General features: G+C 46.9%; 1 protein-coding gene across 1 annotated transcript in view; it reads left to right on the forward strand.

The window, feature by feature from the left end:
• The window catches only part of IGFN1 (immunoglobulin-like and fibronectin type III domain containing 1), a 61,350-nt gene extending 51,606 nt beyond the window's left edge, over positions 1-9,744 (forward strand). Inside the window, 10 exon segments of the mRNA XM_026864537.1 lie at positions 248-389; positions 921-1,217; positions 1,857-2,156; positions 3,013-3,186; positions 4,411-4,539; positions 5,034-5,336; positions 6,726-6,814; positions 7,765-7,960; positions 8,582-8,881; positions 9,404-9,744. Of these exon segments, the coding sequence (XP_026720338.1) occupies positions 248-389; positions 921-1,217; positions 1,857-2,156; positions 3,013-3,186; positions 4,411-4,539; positions 5,034-5,336; positions 6,726-6,814; positions 7,765-7,960; positions 8,582-8,881; positions 9,404-9,744 (2,271 nt within the window).
• Positions 9,745-21,570: the final 11,826 nt, after the last annotated feature.

The following is a 21,570-nucleotide window of genomic DNA, read 5'->3' on the forward strand; positions in this document are numbered from 1 at the left end:
AGCTTGGAGAATTTGCTAAAATTTATTTTAATGGACTTTGAATCAAGTCTTTGTGGAGAGTATGTTGATAATGCTTATATTCAATGCATTCAGATGAGTAATCCCAGAATATTATTGTGATTAAACATGCTTATTATTCATAAATCTTTTCGATTACATTTCAAGTTTTTGTCTGTCCCGTTTATGTTTGGATTGCCCTCTTTTTTCCCTCTTCTTTAAGAATGAGTCTCTGTGCTTTACCTTGTAGTTAACAAGCATGGATGGAATCATTATTGAAAAGGAAGGTCTAGTCCACAAGCTAATTATTAACAAAGTGGAAGATATTCATGCTGGGAAATACAGGTTTGAAGGTGGAGATATAAAAACTGAAGCTTCAATTTTTGTTGAAGGTGAGTCTGTTCAAGCTACCAATGTGACATACTAGCCTTGATGTGCTTTAAGCATAATACATTTTCTTTAAATATAATACATTTTCTTGGAGACCTATAGTCGGTTATTGAGACAACTTTATCATAAATAATTGCCATGTAAATAGGAGATAGTTTTTCTACAGGTTGGTGGATTTTATATATACAAATTTAACCAGGGAGCCTTCCTGAATAGTTTCTATTATTAACTCAAAGATTTTAGCGTGCACATAACACTTTATCAGACCAGATTCTTCATCCTTGTGTTTATTGTATTTCCTATGAGAAATTTGCTCCAGTGAAAGGGACAGTATGATACTGCAGATACCTTGTGATAATTATCCTGTAAAAAAGTACATGTGTTCATGGGAAGTGAGTGTGCAACTAAAGGTAAAGGTCCAAATGTAAGCTTCTAAGCATTATTGGCAGCATCATGAGGGAAGCCCTTTAGTCCAAGGTGAGCCTTATCCTCTTCGAATTGCAGTTTCTAATAACCTTGTATCACCTGCTTAGATCCTCCACAGGTTGACAAAGTTCTCCTCAAAAACTTAACAAGTGTTCCTACTGTGGCCAAGGCAGGGGAAAAAGTAAAGATCAAGATCCCTTTTGAGGGTCGGCTGCCAGTCAGAGCAACGTGGCTAAAGGACAGAATGGAGCTAGCAGACGACACAAGGATTCGTGTTGACAAAACAGAGACCTTTACCATGCTGTCCATCTCCAGCAGTGAGAGAAAGGACTGTGGAGATTACAAAGTCAGGCTGAAGAATGACAGTGGGGTCCTGGAGATCAACTTAAAGCTCGTGGTAGTAGGTAAGAGCCCCTCAACATTCACTGAGGCTCTCATTGTAAAACTGTGGCAGGGAACCCATTAACACTGGTGACAATCTAGAGCTACTGGGTGTTCCAAAATGAACAAGACTGTAATTTTTCACTAAATCAGGGTACAAGCAAAGAAGGCTGACATATTTCTTGCCCTTTCATTCAAAGTGACACAAATCTAGTTTGGTTTTGCACAGCCTCAGCAGCTGAGTTTTGAATGTTGGGTGACTGTGGGAGACGGGACTATGTGCAACAGGCAAATCTGAAGTAGATTACCATGGCCAAATTCAACCCTACCATAAATGTCTGTGCTCTTTTGGAAGACCAGAAATGGTGTTCTTCCTTATAAGCAAGCTGAATTGGTGCAGTGCTTATGGGAACAATTAGCCCACAGAGAAAGGACCTGGGCTCACCCCACTTCCCCCCCCCTCCGTGCCATTATCGAAAGGTAGAAGAGTGGAAGGTTTGAAGAGGCAATTCAAGTGCCCAGCCCTCATTCTGCAACCATGCATTTAGTCCGTCAGAAACTGAGTCTCCCAGCTCATGAGCAAGAGACACCATCTGCTCCAAACCCAGGAGCATGTCTGGGTTTGGAGCCAACTCATAGTCTCTCTGTGTTCATCTTTTCAGACAAGCCACAGCCACCTACAGGACCCCTCAAAATTGTAGAAAGCTCTGCAAATGACATCACCATTCAGTGGAAACCCCCAAAAGATGATGGGGGCAAACCAGTGCAACGCTACATTGTCGAGAGACAGCAGGTAGGCAAGAACGACTGGGTGACTTTGGGAGAAGTGCCCAAGAGCTGTACTACCTTCACTACTAACAAAGTGGAACAAGACATGATCTACTACTTCAGGGTGAAAGCTGTGAATGCTGAGGGAACTAGTGATGCGCTGGAATCAGATGAAGTGAAGGCTGTCAGTAAAGGTAAGGAAGAACTTTTCATAACTGTGTTTGACAACCATCTGGGAAATACATTATCAAAGCTGACATCAAAGAAAGCTCACTGCATTTTGCATGTTGCTACAGAACTAAACTGGAATCATAGCTGTGAAGTCTTCACACGAGTCGGTGGAGATTGAACATCAAGACTAGAAGTTTATTGTAGGCTTTGATGATGCTGAGTGAGATGGCATTACATTCTCAGTTATGCTCCATTCTCAATTGGAAAGCAAGATTCATGGGGCAAATGCAATATGCATCAAGATCAGAGGAAATTTTTCCTGGGGTGGCTACCAAGGGAACACATGAGGCCTTTTCTTTACAGGCAAAGGAGTGTGGTGTATGTGCAGTGTTTTTCAGCATGCTCACTTCATTACCCTGATTTCCAAACAGATTTGTCGTGAGCCTAAATGTAGTATTAGAAAGCAAGCAATGCTCTATTCTATTTCTATTCATGATTATGAGAAGCCCTATGTATTTTGAATGCTTTAGCACAGGGCTAAGAAAATACATTCTGTTCCTGTGTCTGTCATTAAAAGCAAGAATAATGCTGACTTTTCCTACCATATAAGAATGACATGCCTCACTCCATAGACTGACAGTGGAGCGGTCAGTCGTGATGACAGGAGGTCTTTCATGAAAACAAGATTCACAAACAGACATCCATACTGGATCCTGTTTGTGTGGGGAATAGGATACACAGCTTCAGGTCTCAGTCAGGTTTTCAGAACACATCCATACGAATACCTTGGGGAAACTGGAAGAAGAAACTATACAGAACACTTCCTTGTCTTCCAGTAAAAATATACCTGCTAGTCATGAAAAACTAATCTCTTTCTAGCTTCACCTGGTGCCCCAGATCCCCCTGAGATTGTTAGTGCCAGCAGAGACACCATCACAATATCCTGGAAAGCACCGCGTAAAACTGGCAGTTCCAAAATTGTGGGATATATTGTTCAAAAACGCAAGAAGGGTACCATGACCTGGCTGCCAGTCAACAACGTGCCTATAGCAGGTAAGTAGCTTCAATCCTGGAACACACTGGAAGACTTGAAAAAGGTAAAAAGGTCAGCTGGGGCACCCTGGAGCACCTTAGGATCTTATACCTTTTCACATCAGTGTTTTTCTTCTGGATTTTTTGAGCTGCTGACTGTCCCCGTTGCAAACATATTACCCCTGTCTGAAGTTTTACCTTCTTATCTTTCACAGCTCTAGTGTATATGTTTTCTTACAACTACATTTGTCTCATAACTAAGGTTTCATGGCTGTGCCATAGCAGAGCCAGCTCTTGGGTTTATATACAGCTGAATGCCTGGGAGGAGGCTTATGAAATTTTCTAGGCTGTGTGCAAGCGTATGGCTGGAGAAGAGTGCAGAGAAGCTCACTGCTGCAGCCTGGGATGTAGCTCCTCTAAAGATAAACTGATGGCTCAAATTTCTGGAACTAAAGTCTTCATATGCAGAACTAGTCCTCCGTCCTTGTGCTAGAAACTTGGCAGACAGGAATTTATGCATGCAAGGAATATAAAAAACCACAAGTGATGTGTATGATCTCCACAATGTGTTTTGGCTATAGCTAGCAGTATCTGCCAGGTGCAGCTAGTGCTCTTACCTGGTATAGAAGAGTTTAGGATTATCACATGAGGAAGAGTAGTATCTATCCTTTCTCTAACTTCATAGCTCTCAAGTGCTGTTTGGTCTGAAATGCAATACAATGAACATAGAATCACAGATTCACAGAATCCTCCGGCCTGGAAAAGCCCTTGAAGCTCCTCCAGCCCAACCATGAACCTCACCCTGACCCTTCCCAACTCCCCCAGATCCCTCAGCGTGGGGTCAGACCAACTCTTCAACCCCCCCAGGGATGGGGACTCCCCCTCTGCCCTGGGCAGCCCATTCCAACGCCCAACAGCCCCTTCTGCACAGAAATCCTTCCTCAGAGCCAGCCTGACCCTGCCCTGGGCAGCTTGAGGCCATTCCCTTGGGGCCTGGCGCTGGCTCCTTGGCTCCAGAGACTCATCCCCCCTCTCTGCAACCTTTCAGGAAAGGAACATATCCCAGAAGTACATATGCACTTGGATAGGGAAGGGCAGGGGAATCAGTGACAGCATTTATACATGGCTCCTGAGAATTAACTCAGTCCACAGTTCTCTGTGGAGTAAAGTACAGCATTGTTGTCTCACCCTTTCCTGCTTGGGGAACAGCTTACCTGAGCCAACATGATCCTTTTCTTTCTGCAGACAAGAAGCTGAAAATGACCAGTCTCAAGAAAGGTCTGCAGTATGAATTTCGTGTGTCAGCTGTCAATGCTGCTGGCATAGGAGATGCCAGTGAACCCTCACAGCCTGTCTTTGCACGGGATTCCACAAGTAAGTGCACTGCCCCCCGTCCTTCTGGCTTGGCCATACTTACAGCTGAATGTAGAGCGATGATGTTAGTGTGGAGAGGCATGTTTTTGAATGCATTGTAAAAGTATGTGAAGACAAAGATCAAATAATTGGGGAATGTTTCATGGCTGAGAATACGCTGTCAACATGAGGAAGGAATGGGAGGATTTCCTGTGTGATGTGTAAGTCAAGATGTGGCAGACTCCCTGTGTGGGAGTTACGTGCAGTGTGGGAGTTACGTGCAGTGTGGTATTCAGGATGGGTTGTAGACTCTTTCAGGAGTGTTGCAGATTGTACTGTGTGCCTGGCAGGAGCAGGCACCTGGACCCAGCTTTGAAGAACTGGGACAAGGTGGAGGCCAGACAGCAGGGTGGATATTCAGTGCACTTCAAGAATGTTGGGGAATCTCAGGAAGTGACTGAAAAGAGGGGACAGAAATCCTAGAAAAATAGTTCAAATAAAATTCCTCTTTTCAGAATCTCCAGGTCAAGTGCAGGACCTTAAAGTGAGCAGCAGTGACAGCACTAGTGTCACGTTGACATGGAAGAGACCTGAAGCAAAAGATGGGAGCGACGTGAAAGGCTATGAGGTGGAGATGCGGTCTTCTAAGAACCTCAGCTGGACCAAATGCAATACTCTTCCCATAGAGACGACCACTTACACAGTTAAAGGCCTCCAAGCCAAGGAGATGTACTTCCTACGTGTGAGAGCCCTCAATGACGGTGGCCCGGGGGTACCTGCAGAGCTTGAAGCTCACCTCGAAGCTCCTTCCCCTGTGGGTAAGCCAAAGTGAGCTGCTTTCAGAATGAACTAGGTCATTCTATAGGTAACGGCATGCAGGTGAGGTCTGTAGGTCACTCTGACAAGTGCCAGACTATTTCAAGTGCCAGACTGTAGCAGGACGTAGCTCCTCTAGAGTATGGTCTTACTTGGTCACCTCATCAGGAAATTCTGAAGATTTAACTGAAGAAACGTGCAATGCACAGTGTTCAGCTCATGTTAAAGACTCTTTATGATAAAAGAACCCCCAAAACTTTATTTTCTCCTTGGATTTACATTTTGCCCCCTGTGAGGAGCTATACCACAATCATGATCACCAGACAGAAACCACACATACCTTATGCCTACCCGTGCTCTTTTAAGGAGAAAATAGAGTTTTCAGTCTCTTTTTATACAGTCTTGTGTAATTAAACATTTTATTTCATTCTTTTAAATTGCAATTCTTGTAAACTTTAATTTCCTTTTTAATTTTATAGTTTGAAAGTTCACTTTTTCATCTTTAATTACTATCTGTAGCTCTGGAGGTTTTTTCCTGCTGTTTGGGAACATTGCAGAAATACATAAGTAAGAGATAATTCTATATTCTATTCTATTCTATTCTATTCTATTCTATTCTATTCTATTCTATTCTATTCTATTCTATTCTATTCTATTCTATTCTATTCTATAATTCTATTCTATAATTCATCTTCCTCAGCTTGGGTCCTAAGTGAAAATGTCTGCTTTTGACCTATGCCGGGAAACTCCTTTTATAATCAATCAGTAAATAGATAAATATGTTAGTCCATCTGGGAAGCAGTTTTTTCAGTTTCAAAGTAGAAATGCTAAAGACAATTTAGCACTATTGTATTTGGCATTTTTAGAAAAATGCTAAATACAACAGTAAGTTATATTGATGAAAAGGGAAAAGAAAGAAAAAGTATTTAAAATACTAAAAAATGCTATCTTTAATAAACTTGGGCCAGTTTCCTAGGGAAGTTCTGTACTCTGCACTGCACGTGTATTTCATAAGTGCCCACTGCAACTTCCTTTTCCCCAGATGTCATTTTACACAAAAGATCGTCCATGTGATGGGGTAAAATTTGTCAAAGAGCCAATTTCTTCGTGTTTGAGACATCGCATGTATACAAACATTGTTGTGAATGTATTTTTACATCATTTCCCCTTGTTTAGTCATAGTGATAAATAATTAGTAATAAAATTTGAAAGGTGTAAACTCTGGTACTGAATCAAGGAGCCTTTTTTTCCAGAGTACTACTATGAGTTTGTCAACAGCCTGCAGACTAGCTGTTGGAAAGGCATTCAGGATATTGAACACATGAATAGGATTTTGTCAGCCAGGGACTCTGTAATAATGTACAACTTATTGTAATCATTGTCTTTCGCAGTTTCTCCCAGGTTACTAATAGATGACACAGTGAAAAGCTTTCTGGTTATAAAAGCAGGAAATACCATCCGAGTGAATATTCCCTTTGAAGTAAGTATCAAATGTTTGTAAGAATTCCCCACCTGCTTTTTTTGTTGTAGTCAATAGCAGACATGAAAACTGAGCTACTGTTTTCTTGGCATGGAATTTTGTTTACAAGACACTGGGCAAATCCTTTAACCTACCTGTGCTGTGTATACTTTCTGCATGAGGAAAACATGAACAGGAATTCAGCTGTCACTCTTGGCATTAGTGTTTCGTGACATTATGTTCATTCATTAACCTCTGCAAACAAGGCACAATGCTGTCCATCCAACCATATCAATATTTTCATCATCTGGTACTAATCTGTCATACATAAGCATTTAAAAATCAGTTAATTTCCCTCCGACTCCCTCAGAAGACCTTGGGGAACATTTCTAGCAACATCTTCTTGACTTTGTTTGTCTTACTAAGCACCAGGACTTAAGCTATATGACTTGGGAAATAGGCATGCAGTGACAGAAATCATGTGTGCTTTGATGTAAGCTTGGAACAACAAAGCCTGGGATATCAAGAAGAGGTTGATGAAGCCGAAGTGTGCGTATTTGCTGGCCTTTCTCCTGATCTCTTGGAGAACAGAGACCAAAGATGGCTCAATGGAAATAAAGACTTTGAGGAAGTTTTTGATTCCCAAACCTGGCAGATCTTTTTAAAACTAGAAAATATTAACTGCTGATGTCATCTGTTGCTCTTGATATAGCACATCTTGTTTGACATAGTTAACCTGAACACCTTACTACAATAACATTCTTAAAAGACACAGAGAAAGAGAAAAGCTACAAAGAAACTTTAGAGCAGCCCTTTATCCCAGACTCTTAGATCCACCTTGGATCCCTGTTTCTAAATATTACTTTACTGTGTCAGATAGGTATACATTTGGGATAAGATAATGAAAATAAGGATGTAAAGATGAAATGTGGAGGCAAAACAAGGGCTATAACTCATGTTGTTCTTTACAGGCATCTCCAGATCCACTGGTGACCTGGTTAAAGGATGGGCTTCCTCTTCCAAAACGGGCTACAGTCAACACCGAAGCTGGTACCACCCAGCTGCTGATTAGAGCAGCTGAATTCGCTGACAATGGCACCTACACTGTTGAGCTCCAGAACGGGTTAGGGAAAAGAGAAACGTTCAGTTTCCAAGTTCAAGTTACAGGTAACTCACTACCATAAATACATACAGAATTACTGCGAGTAGGCAGTAGGCAACAGACTGAGCTCGGCACAGTGAGCTCTGATGCAGTTAAGCCATGCAGGCACAGGGAGAACTGGAGTGCAATTTCCCACCATCCTGGCCACTTTGTGATATCGCTTGGCTGGGTCTGCAGGACAGAGCAATCTACTGATTAAAATTATATCTGGCTTCCAGGTATTCCTTGCTTGAAAAGGTAAGGTCACGCAGGTGGGTAGTGCAAACCACAGGAGAGATCATGCTCTTGTAACAGTCTAAGGTCAGTCATCAGCAGGCTGTAGGGCGTTTAGTCACAGCTGCAACAACTCCATATGCTGTCTCCCTAAGAGGTGACAAAGTTTAACTGTCCCAGCCCTTGTCTCCTCCTGATGAGAAGGGAAGGAGGCTCAGCCATGCAGATGTAATGTAGCAGAAGTTCAGTTAATAGCAAACGAGTTTGTGTGACTGGAGAAGGAATCAAATTTTGTCCCTTCTAATCACCAGGATGTTTGGTAAGCCCCCAGACATAGAATGGACTCAAAGTTTTTAAGGTTCTGTAATGTGCCACTTTCCCTACGTTTTTGATATTATTGCTTCATCTGACAGATATCCCACAATCACCTGGACCTATTCGATTGGAAGAGAATGTACCAAATACAGTGACAGTAACCTGGGAGCCATCACCATCTGAGAAATGGGAAAGTAATATCTACTACACAGTCCTGAAACGTGAATCACAGAAGGGCTTGTGGCATGTTGTGGGTGACCTGATCTACACCAACAAGTTCACATTCACCAAAGTGATCCCAGGCCGGGACTACTACTTTAGGGTTGTGGCAAAAAATGACTTGGGAGCCAGTGGTCCATCTGAAAGTGTGCATCCTTGGAGAATTCGAAAACCAAAGGGTAAAACAGCTTTTATGAGTATTTATCTCTGTGTTGTGATGCTTTGTTTTTTTATTGTTTCTAATACACTGTCCTGAAATGCGTCTCTCCTCCTGTGAACATTTAATTGCTCAGAACAAGAATGTATGGAGATACCCTAAGAAATTTCAGTTTGGCAGGGAAGACTTGCCCTTTCTACATGGACATTATGCAGAGAGATCCTTTATTTCCAGCCATTATACCATGTCATTCACCACAAAATTAATTCCTAGTAAAATCTAGGATTTAAGTTTTGAAGAAACTGAAGTTTCTGACTTCCAAGTTAAATTCTGGGTAATTTGAGAAGAAACACAGATTTCAATCCATAGGTACATGGCATCCCTGGCAATCTGCAGATTGCCAGACATTCTGCACAACCAAGTGCCGTGATTGAAAACCAATGCCTTAAACCCTGTCTTCTATTGCTGTGAAGCAGTAGCTCAATGTGTGTTTGTACGTTGCTGAGTTGGGTTTTTTTGGGGTTTTTTGGGGTTTTTTTTACAGATGAATTTCAAGTCAAACCACAGAAATACAGAGGAGTTAATCAAAACCAGCCCCCGAGATTCCTTGTCTGGTTGAAGCCTCACGTGGTGACTACGGGGAGTGAGTGCCATATGAGCTGTGCAGTTGGAGGCCACCCACCTCCAAAGATCACATGGTACAAGGACAGTAGAGACCTCTCCAACGATCCTACCTATTTTTGCACAAACGACTTTGGTGTCTGCTCCCTGGTCATTCCAGGTGTCACAAAACAGGATGAAGGAGAATATATGGTAGAAGCCACCAATGAATCGGGCCATGCATTCAGCAAAGCCTTCCTCACTATTAAAGGTAACAGTCTTTAATGCTTCTCTTTCTTCATTGCGTGATGTCATTGCTGTCAAGATGCCTTAAAATTTGTAGCCATACAGCTTTATTTACCTACAAGAGCAATCTCCTATAAGGCAGTGTATATTTGGACTGTTTTATTATATTTTTAGTTAACCTACTAGTCATCAAGTATGAAACCGAAATAGAAATGAAAATGCAGACATGAGGAAACCACTTGATATCTACATGAGCCAGAGGTTTTGGCTGACCTTGAGCAAATCTTTTAGAAAGAAATATCCCATCTTCATTTGGTAAGGTAATATCTAGGTTAGATTTTTCTACAGTGCAGGAGCTGCAGAATAAAAGATCCTGCAAGATGTGCAAGGGTAGGTGAAGTGGTGAGGAAACAGCTGGTGTTGGGTGGCCAGAGGCAGTGAGAAGGGAGGAGAAGGATGGGGTGTAAGTTAATAGGGTCATTGGGGATCCTGATGTGAATCGGTCTGGCTGACTGAGTTGACACATGTTGTATATACTTATGGATAAATACCATTGGCAATTTTACTTAGTTCTTTAAGAACTATCCTTTACTTTGAGTCAAATATTTTCCTTTTAATGTAATTGAGAATACCATGGTGGGATTAGATGAGTGCAGAAATGGATTAAACCCCTGTAATCCTTTTGCAGACATTGGTCTTTTCATCCCCGTAACATTTCAGGTCTCCTTCCATACCTTACAGACTATCCCTCACTACAATATTGAGCTACCTCTCTTTCTCTTATTTTCAGACTCCACCCTGTAGCATGGCCTTCCTGAGAACATCTCTGCACTACTTGGTGATTGGAAAAGGTTTTATTGAGAACTGGCTCTATACAAAGGCTATGTATTTATTTGCAGATGTGCACTATTGTCTGAGTGGTTTATTTTTCAGATCCAGTAGTTGCATGTCAAACATGATGCTACAATGCAGACAAAATGGGGAAAAAGGCTTTAAGAAAATTGTGTCTTTTTGTATTGATCATGGCTTTACACTAGACCTTTAAAACACAGATGAGAAGCTTCAGGAACACAGAAGATGAGAGGAAATAGAACTGGCCAAAATTAAACTTTCCGTGGAGAACACAGGTGTGAGAGATCATTCAGCCACCACCCTCACCTGCTGTCAGGCTACAACAAGAATATTTCTTGACATCAGACATCTATGAAGCTGGCTTTTTAGTGTGTGGTTTTCTAATCCGGAGCAATCATTTTATATTCCACATGATTCTCAGCAGGTTTCCTAATTCTGGTAGAAGCAGTTCTGCATGTATTCCACTGCCAGTAGCAGCTAGGTATATTATTTCCTTTAACCTCCAAGTTGAAAAGAGTATCTGGCTGATAGTTTTATCTGGGCAAGAGATAAATTCCCAGACTAGGCTAACATGGGGTAGTGCTACTCACATTGAAAATGCATTGATGGGAATGAATGGAAATCTAGAACCAGTTGTATTAGTGTGAGCAGACCAATGCTGTACTTAAACATACTATAGCAAGTGCTGTAAAAAAGGATATATCAGTCCTAAACTACCACATTAGTATCACCTTTGAAACATAGCTGCCCCTACCTCAAGTCATTGCTACAATGTTTTTGCCTAAAGCAAAAAGAGGTTAAAAATCTTCCATGTTTGACCAGAAATATGAGGTACCACCAAAGATCCTCTGCCATGGCTGGGGGATTCCATCACTGAGTGGAGGAGACTGGAAGGCACAAATGTTATGATGACTGTACAAACATAGCAGCATTGTGGCCGTAACACCAAATGGACTTTGATGACAGCATCTAGAAGATGGGAGAGTCTTGATCAAAGACTCAAAGCCACTGGATCCACAGACAGCCAGTCAAACATTTATGTGGGGCTGAATGTTCTTGATTATATTTTGTACAATGTTGTACAGACATAGCAACAGTATATTATGAAATTAAACCATAATTCAGTAAAATCTACCATGAGTAAGCATTTATTTTGGAGAAGGAAGCTCAGCCAGCTCCTGAATGCCAATCCATGTCTGCTGCAGTTTCCACATGAAATGGCTCTGTAAGTTCATCTCTCACCCTGTACTGCCTATGTGTGTTCATGGAAGAACAGAGGAATGACAGATATAAGGCTTTTATAAGTGAATTCCTTGCTAATATCTGAGCGTGCTGATGGAGTGGCAGAGCAGTCATGCAAATTACATTCAAAAAATATAATAGTGTGCATGGCAGCATAAGCCAGCCTCTTCCTGATCAGGGTGTCCCATGGTAAGTGATCTCACACCTCCTTCCTTGAAGCTATCAATAACAGCTGCTGCTGGAAACGTTTACGTTGCATGCTAATCTTAAGTAAGGGTATTTCTATCATGGCAACCCTCACCACTGTATTATAACCCCTGTCTCAGGCCCTTCTTGATCCTCCAGATGAAGCCTACGTACATCCCACCTGTTATATCCAAGGGAAATACAGGGCTACTCCCCGCTAAGTGTTGTCTTCCATCGGGGGCACAGATATCTGTTCTTCCCTTTCCCACACGTGGGCACCTCTGGTTAGTGCTCCCAGCCTATGGGCTGCCAAACCCCCCAAACTCTTGTCACAGAAACCGTCTCCCAGGAGAGTGGAGCTTCCCAGGACTGCCAGCACGGACCTACCAGCCTCTAGCCTTGCAGCATCCTAAAAACTTGGGGCAGGGCAGTGCCGGTGCCTGGCCTGCTCTCTGCTGTGCTGAGGCCACTTGTCCCAGCTGTGCTGACATCCCGAGCAGTTTTGGTAGCCAGGTCAGTTGAGTACCTTAATGTGCTACTTGTCCATCCTTCAAGGATGGAGGCTGGGCACAGAGAGTGTGTCCACTGAGCCATCTGCCACTGTCCACTGGGTGAAACGGGTGCGTGTGCTGAGCCAGAAGCATGGGACTGTGGTCAAGAAAATGAATGCCTGTTGCCAGGGCTGAAGAGCTCCTTCATGCTGATCTGGGAACTGCAGTGCTGCACCTGGAGGAGGGTCCATTGGGATTTAGATGTTTCTTTCAAGGTGACCTGTTGCTCCATGCAAAAAGGGGCAATGAATTCCTGCAAGGATCAGGAAATGCTGCTCCTTTCCCTTGGAGGAAGACCATCTCAGGTTTTGCTTCCCTACTGGCAATGACCTGGCTATATCTTCCCTGTAATCCACATGTTTATGGATCCTAGCAGGCTTGGATTAGGTTCATACCTGGAGATGCACTTGCTGCTGTTTGTACTCTGAATGTGCTAGGAGGAGAGAGGTGCTTTCTTGCAAGGGTGAGTGACAAACACCAAGTTTTCACTAGATTCAGGTTGTCTTACACTGCTGAGATACTGTAGGAGCGTGTGGCAGTTTCTGTGCGGCAAACATGCAGCAGTAGGGTTACATGTGCTATTTTCTTCTTGACTGATAAGCACAAGAGCTAAGATTGTTAGAAGGGCTGAACATATGAGGCTGAAGTTTGAAGTCTGAGTGATCTCTGGTGGCACACCAGGAGCAGGGGAGTCTTGAAAGTCTTGCTGAGAGTTGCAGATTTTTCCTTGTGCATGGGTGTCAGCATTGATTCAAGAGAATCTGCTGCTATTCTCTTGAATATTTTATATTCCAGCCCCACGTGCTTAACCTGGTGATACTTAACACCTGGGGAGCAGGGCTGCATCAGACATGTCACACAGGTCTGCAAGGCAGAGCCTGACTCGTAGTGTCAGTAATTCAACAAGGAAGAGGTTGTGTGCACAGGAAAGACTAGGGCTCTAGGAATGGCCGGTCAGCATGAGAAGCAGGTGAGTGTTTCGGAGTCAGCAGCGCTGCTCGTTTACCCTGTGCACTTTGATTACAGCAAAGTGGTGCTCCCCCTCCCAGGAATCACCCTCCGAGGTGGGAGGGCTGACGTTGCTGGGTGGGGAGGCCAAAGGGAGAGAGCGTGGCCTGGAGGGAGTGGCAGGAGGGGCAGGAGAGAGCTGTCGGTCACACTTTCCTGATCTGAAAGTAGGCAGCCTCCTCAGCCACAAACAGCAAAGCCTTGGGATCTTCAGAGATGTCCTGAGCTCTATTTCTCCCATATCTTGTAGTTAAAGTCTTCTCATCTAGGTGGTCCCAAACCAACTCTCTGGATGCTGGCACTGGCAGCAGTTACCCAGTCTCTGGCACAGCTGAGAGGGAAGAATCAAGGTGCTCAGGCAGTGTTGACAAACCCCTCTTTGCATCCCTGGTGCTGCTCATTTGCCACTGTCTTGGCAAGAGGATCTCATGCCATGCTCCCTGTGGGTTGGCCAGCCACACCCTGGGGGTGACTGCACTCATGCTCCAGCTTGTTGGCATTTAGAGAAATTCTTGCCCATAACCTTCTCTGCATCCCTCTCCCGTGGTTTGCTATCACTCTTTGCAGTCTCTATTTGATTTTGAAAGACAATAACTGAGGAGCTGGGGAAACTCCCGAGTGTTCTTCCTTCCAGGAACAGCTTGTAATAATCAAAGGATGTCCTACGGGTACCCTAGCCTACAGCTTCGTGTCACCGAGGGCGCAGTAGGCTGCTGGTGCGTGGCCCTGCTGCAGCCTGCCTCTGCAGTACTTGGCCTCTGCTGGCACTTGCCTTGCAGTCCCTCGGAGCCACTCCCCCAAATTCCCATCTAATGAGGGAGCAGCAATACTAGATTAGTGGAATTTGTCTCTAAAATCAGCTTGTGAGCACCAAGGAGAGCAATGCTCCTGAGCTGGGAGGGACGGATGAGCTCTTCTGCTAACTCCCACCCCGGGTGGAGGACGCAGGGCGTGTTGGTGAATGTGCTATGCCGTGCCTCTAACGTGTTTTTTTTCCCCCTCTCTCCAGAGGTAGGGCTGGGCCTGGCTAATTTTGATGTATGTCTCACTGCTGAGGGTGAGCAGCTGTGCCAGCTTGCGCTGAACAAGCTAGAGAGCAGGTTTCAACAGCGTAAGAGCAAAATCCCCTCTTAGCCCCTGAGTGTGTGATGATGGATCCTGTTAGGGCAGAAAGCCGGTCCTCACGCTGGAGCCTTCCTTGGCAGTAGGTGTGCTTGGTGTATTCAGCTGACTTGCAGAAAAAAAAATAAATCTCTTTTTAGGACTCCAACTTCTGTCATCTTTGGTGATTTGAAGAATGAGATCAGGTCTGTTCATCAATCAGCAGTGCTTTCCCATGCTGTTTTCTGAGTGCTTATGTCAGCCCTAGGGATTTGCTGGACCTTTGGTCCTTCCTTGTTGATTTTTCCCTTATGCCCCGCTTAGCGAGGGCTTTTCTCCATCCACCGCAGTCAGTGACCAAGGCTCTCTAAGGGTCAGAAAGCTCCCGTGTCCTCCTCTGCAGGGTCCTGGTGGGCTGCGTGCTGTGGATGTCCATGTCCATATGCTCACCCTGCACAGTTCTATGTCCTGGCTCCCTTCTCTCCAGGGTAGTGCTGGCCAGGGCTACAGGCCTCAGCTTCTCTAGATGGAGACGTTGCTGTCCTGCCTCTGTGCACACCCGAGCTTAAAGGCTGTTTGGATGATGGTCGTTTGGCTGGTAGGCAGGAGGTGGAATGGGGATTTATGTTGGTGTCCTTGGGCAGCTCTAGCTTGGTGGCATTTAGAGAAATTCTTCCCTATAAGCTTCTCTGCGTCCCTCTCCATGGTTTGCTATCACTCTTTGAAGTCTCAAAGTGAGAGGGCTCTGGCTGTGCTGGCGTAAGTCTGTGAGCAGCCCATGAGGCTGAATTCAGGGCCCTTTCCCCTTTGGGAAGGATAACTCCGCATGGCCTCAGGGGTTCACAGCCCATCCTCCTGGCAGAGCAAGACTGCAATGAATTGACCCTGGGCAGTGCTTGAAGCAACGTTTGCCAACTTTTACATCCATCTCCTGGGTCTGGCTGCTGCAGGAGGGGACCCGGGTGCCTCTGGAGATGGCAGAGCTCAGCAGGGAGAGGCAGCCTTGGGAATAGCCTCTGTCCCTGCTCCTCCCTGGCTGCACAGCCGGTCCCAGCCCTGCATCTCCAGGGAGTGGTGCTGTAGGACTGCAGAGCCCCTCAGGTCTCCCCAGGGACAATGCAGAGAGGATTTTCCAGCCCAGGAGGCTCTGCAATTCCAGCGCCTTCAGAGGATCGAGACACTTGAGAACCCCAACATCCTCCTTGAGACTTTGCCGTTGCTGTGTCTTACCTATAGCTAGAGGGCTGAACAATTCCTCCCTGGATGATGAGATTAGGGCAGGACCAGGTGTACACTCAAGGGTGCCCTGTCAGTCTCTCTCCCAGACCTTTGAGGATGATGCTCTCCTGTAGGGTCCTCCAGCTTAGATCCAGACATCAGCATCTCTGCTTCCAAAGCCTGTCTCTCCCTTCGCTCCTGAGCAGAGTCAGTGTGGCTGGTCTGGAGACGCAAACCAGGAGGTGGCTGCTGCCGGAGCTCCCGTGGGAGGTGAGAGCAGCTCGTAAGCCCCACGCAGAGGGGTTTGCAGACTGCACTGAGGCAGGAACCCAGTCTGGGAGGGTGCAGCCATGGTACCATGTGTCCTGCTGGGTTCCCTCTGTGCCACATCAGTTCTGGTCGTGTGGCCGGAGGACGGAGGGATCTGGAGCAGAGTGGGAGTGCATGCAGGCTGCGCTGGTTTGGGTGAACCAGGCTCTGCCGTCACCAGGCAGGATGGGGGCTGTGGCTTCACCTAGGTCCAGCTCAGTGTCCTGCTTGAGGCAAAAGAACTAAAAGTCAAACTGCTCTGGTCTGCTTTCAGTCTCCCATGGCTCCCTTCCTTTTCTCAATCTCACATAAGACTTTTTTTTCTTTTATACTGTCTTCCATTCCCCATGGATGCTGGTCAGCCAGGCAGCAAGTGTGCTACGAATTGGCAAGCAGAGCGGAGTGTGAAAGGAGTGATGTTAGCCATCCCCAGCCCGCCTATCCTAGTCTGTGCAATTGCACTGAAGTTTTGGGAGCGCTCACACAGGATGGATGAATTTGATGCTGCTCATAGCACTGCTCATTTTGAAGGACATAGTCCCAACTCCAGAGTGCCCTGTTGCACCTACACCAGAACAGTCTGGCCAGGGAAGGATTCTCTGTGCCGGGGGATGCTGGTTTAGTGAACCTCCTAGGGAGGGTGAATGGAAGCTCAGCAGGATGTTGGGTTGTTCCATAGCTTGCTGGAGGCAGGGGTATGGAGGACCTACTCTGCAGGGTCAGCTTTGCTTGATTTGTTCAAGGGAAGTAGAGGAATTGGATTTCTTTATTCCCCATGTCTGTCTGGGGAAGGACAGACAGGGGCTAAATGGAGCCACTCTCTGTTGATCCTGGATCTGCACTGGTTGCAGTTTCCCTTCCTGGAGTACTGGGATACTCTACGTGCAGGAATGATGGTCCCAAGGGGGAAAGGTCTACTTCCACCAGGTTCCAAGTCCTTACTCTTAGTCCTTGCAGGTTTGGGATGCCATGGGTGTGTGGGTGCCTCCACCATGTCTCCCTGGCCCCGGAGGTCCCCTGCGTGCTCTGTCAGTACTGTTTAAGCTGTAATCTCTTTTCTGCATTAGCACAAACAGCCTGTTCATGAGTTTAGAGGGGTACAGGCACTGGAAGCTAATACTGTCTGTATTAGTCACCCTCAAATGCTCTGGGACACCTGGGTGAAACTGCTGCAATTGGCACTGCAAAGAGGTAAAACTGGACAAGAGCAGAGTATTTCTAAACCCTCTATAGCATGTCTCAGCAGTGATTCAGCATCTGATGCGAGTCCAGCAGTTGCCCATCTCAGCTGAACCTCTCGTGATTTAGGCAATCGGTGCAAAGTTGCAGCTCACAGGGCACTTCCCTGCCATGGCTGCTGTGACAGTCATCCAAGGCAGATTTCCTAATGGGCAGCACATCAAGATGCACGAGCTTCTCAAGCTCTGTCTCAGCTCCAACGGACCTCTTAGTAATGCTGGCAGTGCAAAGCTGGATGGATGTGTTGACCAGACCGTAATTTCCTGACTAATCTTACTTCTGGAGCTGGTAACATGAAAGACAAAACAAAAACACTGCAGTGAGGATGATGTTAGATGTTCACTGCTAAAGTCGGGTGAGGTGAATACAGTGTGGACTGGATCTCCATCTGTGTTACCACTGAACACGGTCTGCGGGCCATAGGCGTGTGATTAAACTAGGCGCTGCTGTATCTGATAGAGCTCACAGTTGTTCAGGGAGCTTTATTTTAAGCCAGGGTGCAGCAGGCAGCATCAGTTCAGTAAAAGGTGATGCAGTGTGCACTCAGTTACTGTGGCAGCAGCCTCGTGAGGTACCTTGATTCATGAAAAAGATGGTGTGTTTCCACAAAGGTAAGGAAATCATCAGAACATCTGTGCAGATCATCTGCTATTCTTGCTGTGAAAAAGGACTTCTGAGGCCTTCAGCTTCACTCCTTTCTCTCTGCCCAGCCCTGGCCAGAAGGTCTGCCCCGTGGGCTGTGGTTCTCCACGGGGTTGGAACTATCTGACAGCTCAGACAAAAAGGATCATGGAGAAATGAAACTTGAGTAAAATCACCCAGAGTAGCAAACCATAATGTGCGTGTACTGGCTGATGCTTGTTTCCCTCAGCCTTGCCAGTGACACTGGCTCCTCCTCGCCCTCGGCAGGCACAGCCTTCTCCAGCAGATGCACATTTGCATGACAGACCCAGAGGCACTGACCTATGAAGTTCTGTTACCCTGCAAATGACATTTCCTCTTATTTGCTCACTCCTGTGCAAGTGAAGCCGCTCTCTGACCTGGCCCAAACCTCTGGTGTGGGTACTGCCATTCCCTCTAGGGTGGCCTCGGAGTAGCCGGAGTTTCTAGAGGTGCTGGCTTGTGCAGTGCTTTGTTTTCTGTGTCTACAGCTCTGCCTTTCTCCCTCACCTTGTCCACATACAACCACCTGCCCTACGCATGGTCCCTTGGATGGGACAGTGGCTGCCTCCCCCCTTGCTGCTGCTTTTGCTGCTGTAACTGCTCAGCACCATGCAGGCAAAGCCAGATGCCTCTGCCCTCTTTCCCCTCCTCTCCCTCAGCCACCGTACCCCAGCTCCTTTGCTGGCAGCAGCAGCTACCCCGTCTTTCCACATCTCTGATGTAAGGCTGGCAGCAGGCTGAGGTTGTTTTGCTTCCTCCAGCAGACTGCCGCCTGCCTACACCCGGCTCTTGGCTCTTCTGCCTTGGTGTGGCACGTAGTGGCCTTTGTTCTCGCCCGTTGCATGGCGAGCAGATGAAAGCCGGCAGTGGAGTATAATTTATAGCTAGCTTGAAACACAGTTTTGGCAGGGCAAAGCACGCCAAAAGATGTAGCAATGCCTGAGGAGCTGCGCTCATACTGCTTATCAAATGATGCTTGAAAGGCTCAGTAATGCAAGAGGAGGGTTGAGTTTCTCAATTCTAGCAGAGGATAAACTGCCTCTATTACAGGGACACGTGTTTGGGAGAAAGGAGCTGATAGCTGGCTTTTGAAAACTCGTCCAGCAAGGCAAATCACAACTTCGGGAGCCTTGGTCCAAAGGGCAGCGAGGCTGCGGGAGAGGGCCTGAACAGGGCTGCACCACCTCTCCTTTCCACCCTTCTAGAAAACTGGCCCAGAAAGGAACTCATTGCCTTTAATACAAAGATCATAGATTCATATAATAGAATGACAGGATGGGTTGGGTTGGAAGGGACCTTAAAGATATCCAGTCCCACCCCCCTGCCCCGGGCAGGGATACCTTCCACTAGCCCAGGTTGCCCAAAGCCCCGTCCAACCTGGCCTGGAACCCTTCCAGGGAGGGGGCAGCCACAACTCTGGGCAACCTGTACCAGGGCCTCACCCCCCTCACTGAGGAGAATTTTTTCCTTAGATCTAAACTAAATCTCCCCTCTGTCAGTTTAAAGCCGTTACCCCTCATCCTATCCCTACACCCTGATCCAGAGTCCCTCCCCCCTTTCCTGCAGCCCCTTTCAGCCCTGGGGGGCCGCTCTAAGGTCTCCCCGGTGCCTTCTCTTCTCCAGCTGAACCCCCCGACTCTCTCAGCCTGTCCTCACAGGAGGTGCTCCAGCCCCCCAAGCATCTTTGTGGCCTCCTCTGGCCCCGCTCAAGCAGGTCCGTGTCCTTCTGCTGTTGGTGCCCCAGAGCTGGACCCAGCACTGCAGGGGGGTCTGATGAGGGCAGAGCAGAGGGGGAGAATCCCCCCCCCTCGCCCTGCTGCCCACACTGCTCTGGGTGCAGCCCAGGACACGGTTGGCTTTCTGGGCTGTGAGGGCACGTTGCTGGCTCACAGTCAGTTTTCCAACCACTAATACCCCAAGTCTTTCTCCTTGGGGCTGCTCTCCATCCCCTGCCTGGATTTGTGCTTGGGATTGTCCTGACAACCTTGCACTTGGCCTTGCTGAACTCCATGAGGTTCACACATCCCACCTCTTCAGCCTGTCCAGGTCTCTCAGGATGGATCCCTTCCATCAGCATGTCAGCTGCACCACACAGTTTGGTGTCATTGGTGAACTTGCTGAGGGTGACTCAATCCCACTGTCCGTGTCACCAACAAAGATGTTAAACAGCGCTGGTCCCCACACCAGCCCCTGAGGATGCCACTTGTCACCACTCTCCACTTGGACGTGGAGCTGCTGACCACAACTCTTTGAGTGCGACCGTCCGTCCAATTTGTTCCCCAGTGTGACTAAGCTTCATGCTGATGACCCTGAAATCTCTGGGCAGCAGGAATTCGGTGCCGGCACACCCTGCAGGGATGTGTGCTGACTGCACTGTCACCTCCGGCCACCAGGAAAGCCTGGCTGTGAGTCGGGTGCGTGGCAGCCCTCGCTCAATCAGACAAACAGCAAGGACCAGCCGCTGCAGCAGCTCTCTCTCTTCTGCTGAGCAAGCTGTGCGCTGCCAGGGGTCCAGTGCAGAGCCCTGGGCAGCGCACGAGGAGCCTGTGCCAGTGTGCACCACACACCCTGGGAGCATGGCTTGCCTCTTCGGAGCTAGTCATATGGCAGATGCCCAGAGCATCCCTGTCACTGCTCGTCCCTGATGTCTCTGCTGTGAGATGCCACTGTCCTGGCTGCTGGCCCTCTGTGCTGGAGGGAGTCTCATGGTGCTTGAGGAAGGGTAGGATTTTAACATTGTGGGGTGGGAAGGAAGCTCAAAAAGTTGTCTGGTCCTTCCCCTGCTTCAGTGCAGGACAGCGTGACTGACCCTTGCTCATAACGGGTGTGTCTTCTCCTTAAAGAATTCCAGTGCTGTGGGCTCCATGCAGTATGGGGGTACAAGGCACTTGCCCCAAATCGCCAGCAGCTTCTTTTTTCCCCTCATGACTCCTTTTCCAGTCTGCTGGTAGGAAGAATCCAGGAACTATCCTCCCCATTAACTGTCCCCAGCATCCAGGATTGGTGAGAGTTTAGGTGCAGCCTCCTGTCCCCTGGAGTAACATCATCTGGGAAGCTCTGGGACAGTGCTGAGCCTTTAGACACTCGTGTTTCCTGTGTGGGAAAGACCAGGCACTGAGGGAAGATGCTGCAGAGGCTGTGCCAGTGGCTGTGTTGGGGCCGTTAAGCTTTTTGGGTTGCTGGGGATCTTAGACAAATCTGGACCACATGTGGATCATCTGCTGGTGTCTCATGTGTGTTTGGGGCCCGACATGGAGACACAGTGACCTACCTGTCTATGTGTGCTGCCGAGGAGAGGGGTCCAGGGAGCAGCTCCAGTAGTGAACCAGGATCCTCCATCATTAACTCACTCTTCGGCTTTGTTTTGAGTTATTCCACCCAGCTGTCTCCAGGACAAAGCCTGGGTTTCATGCTATAAAAACCCCACCCCACCACTGCCCTCCAATTATTTCTGACATTTGAGCCAGACAGAAAAAAAAAAACTCCTGAGAATAAT

Source organism: Athene cunicularia, assembly GCF_003259725.1.
Source record: "Athene cunicularia isolate RWA chromosome 26 unlocalized genomic scaffold, athCun1 chr26_part2, whole genome shotgun sequence".
NCBI lineage: Eukaryota > Metazoa > Chordata > Aves > Strigiformes > Strigidae > Athene > Athene cunicularia.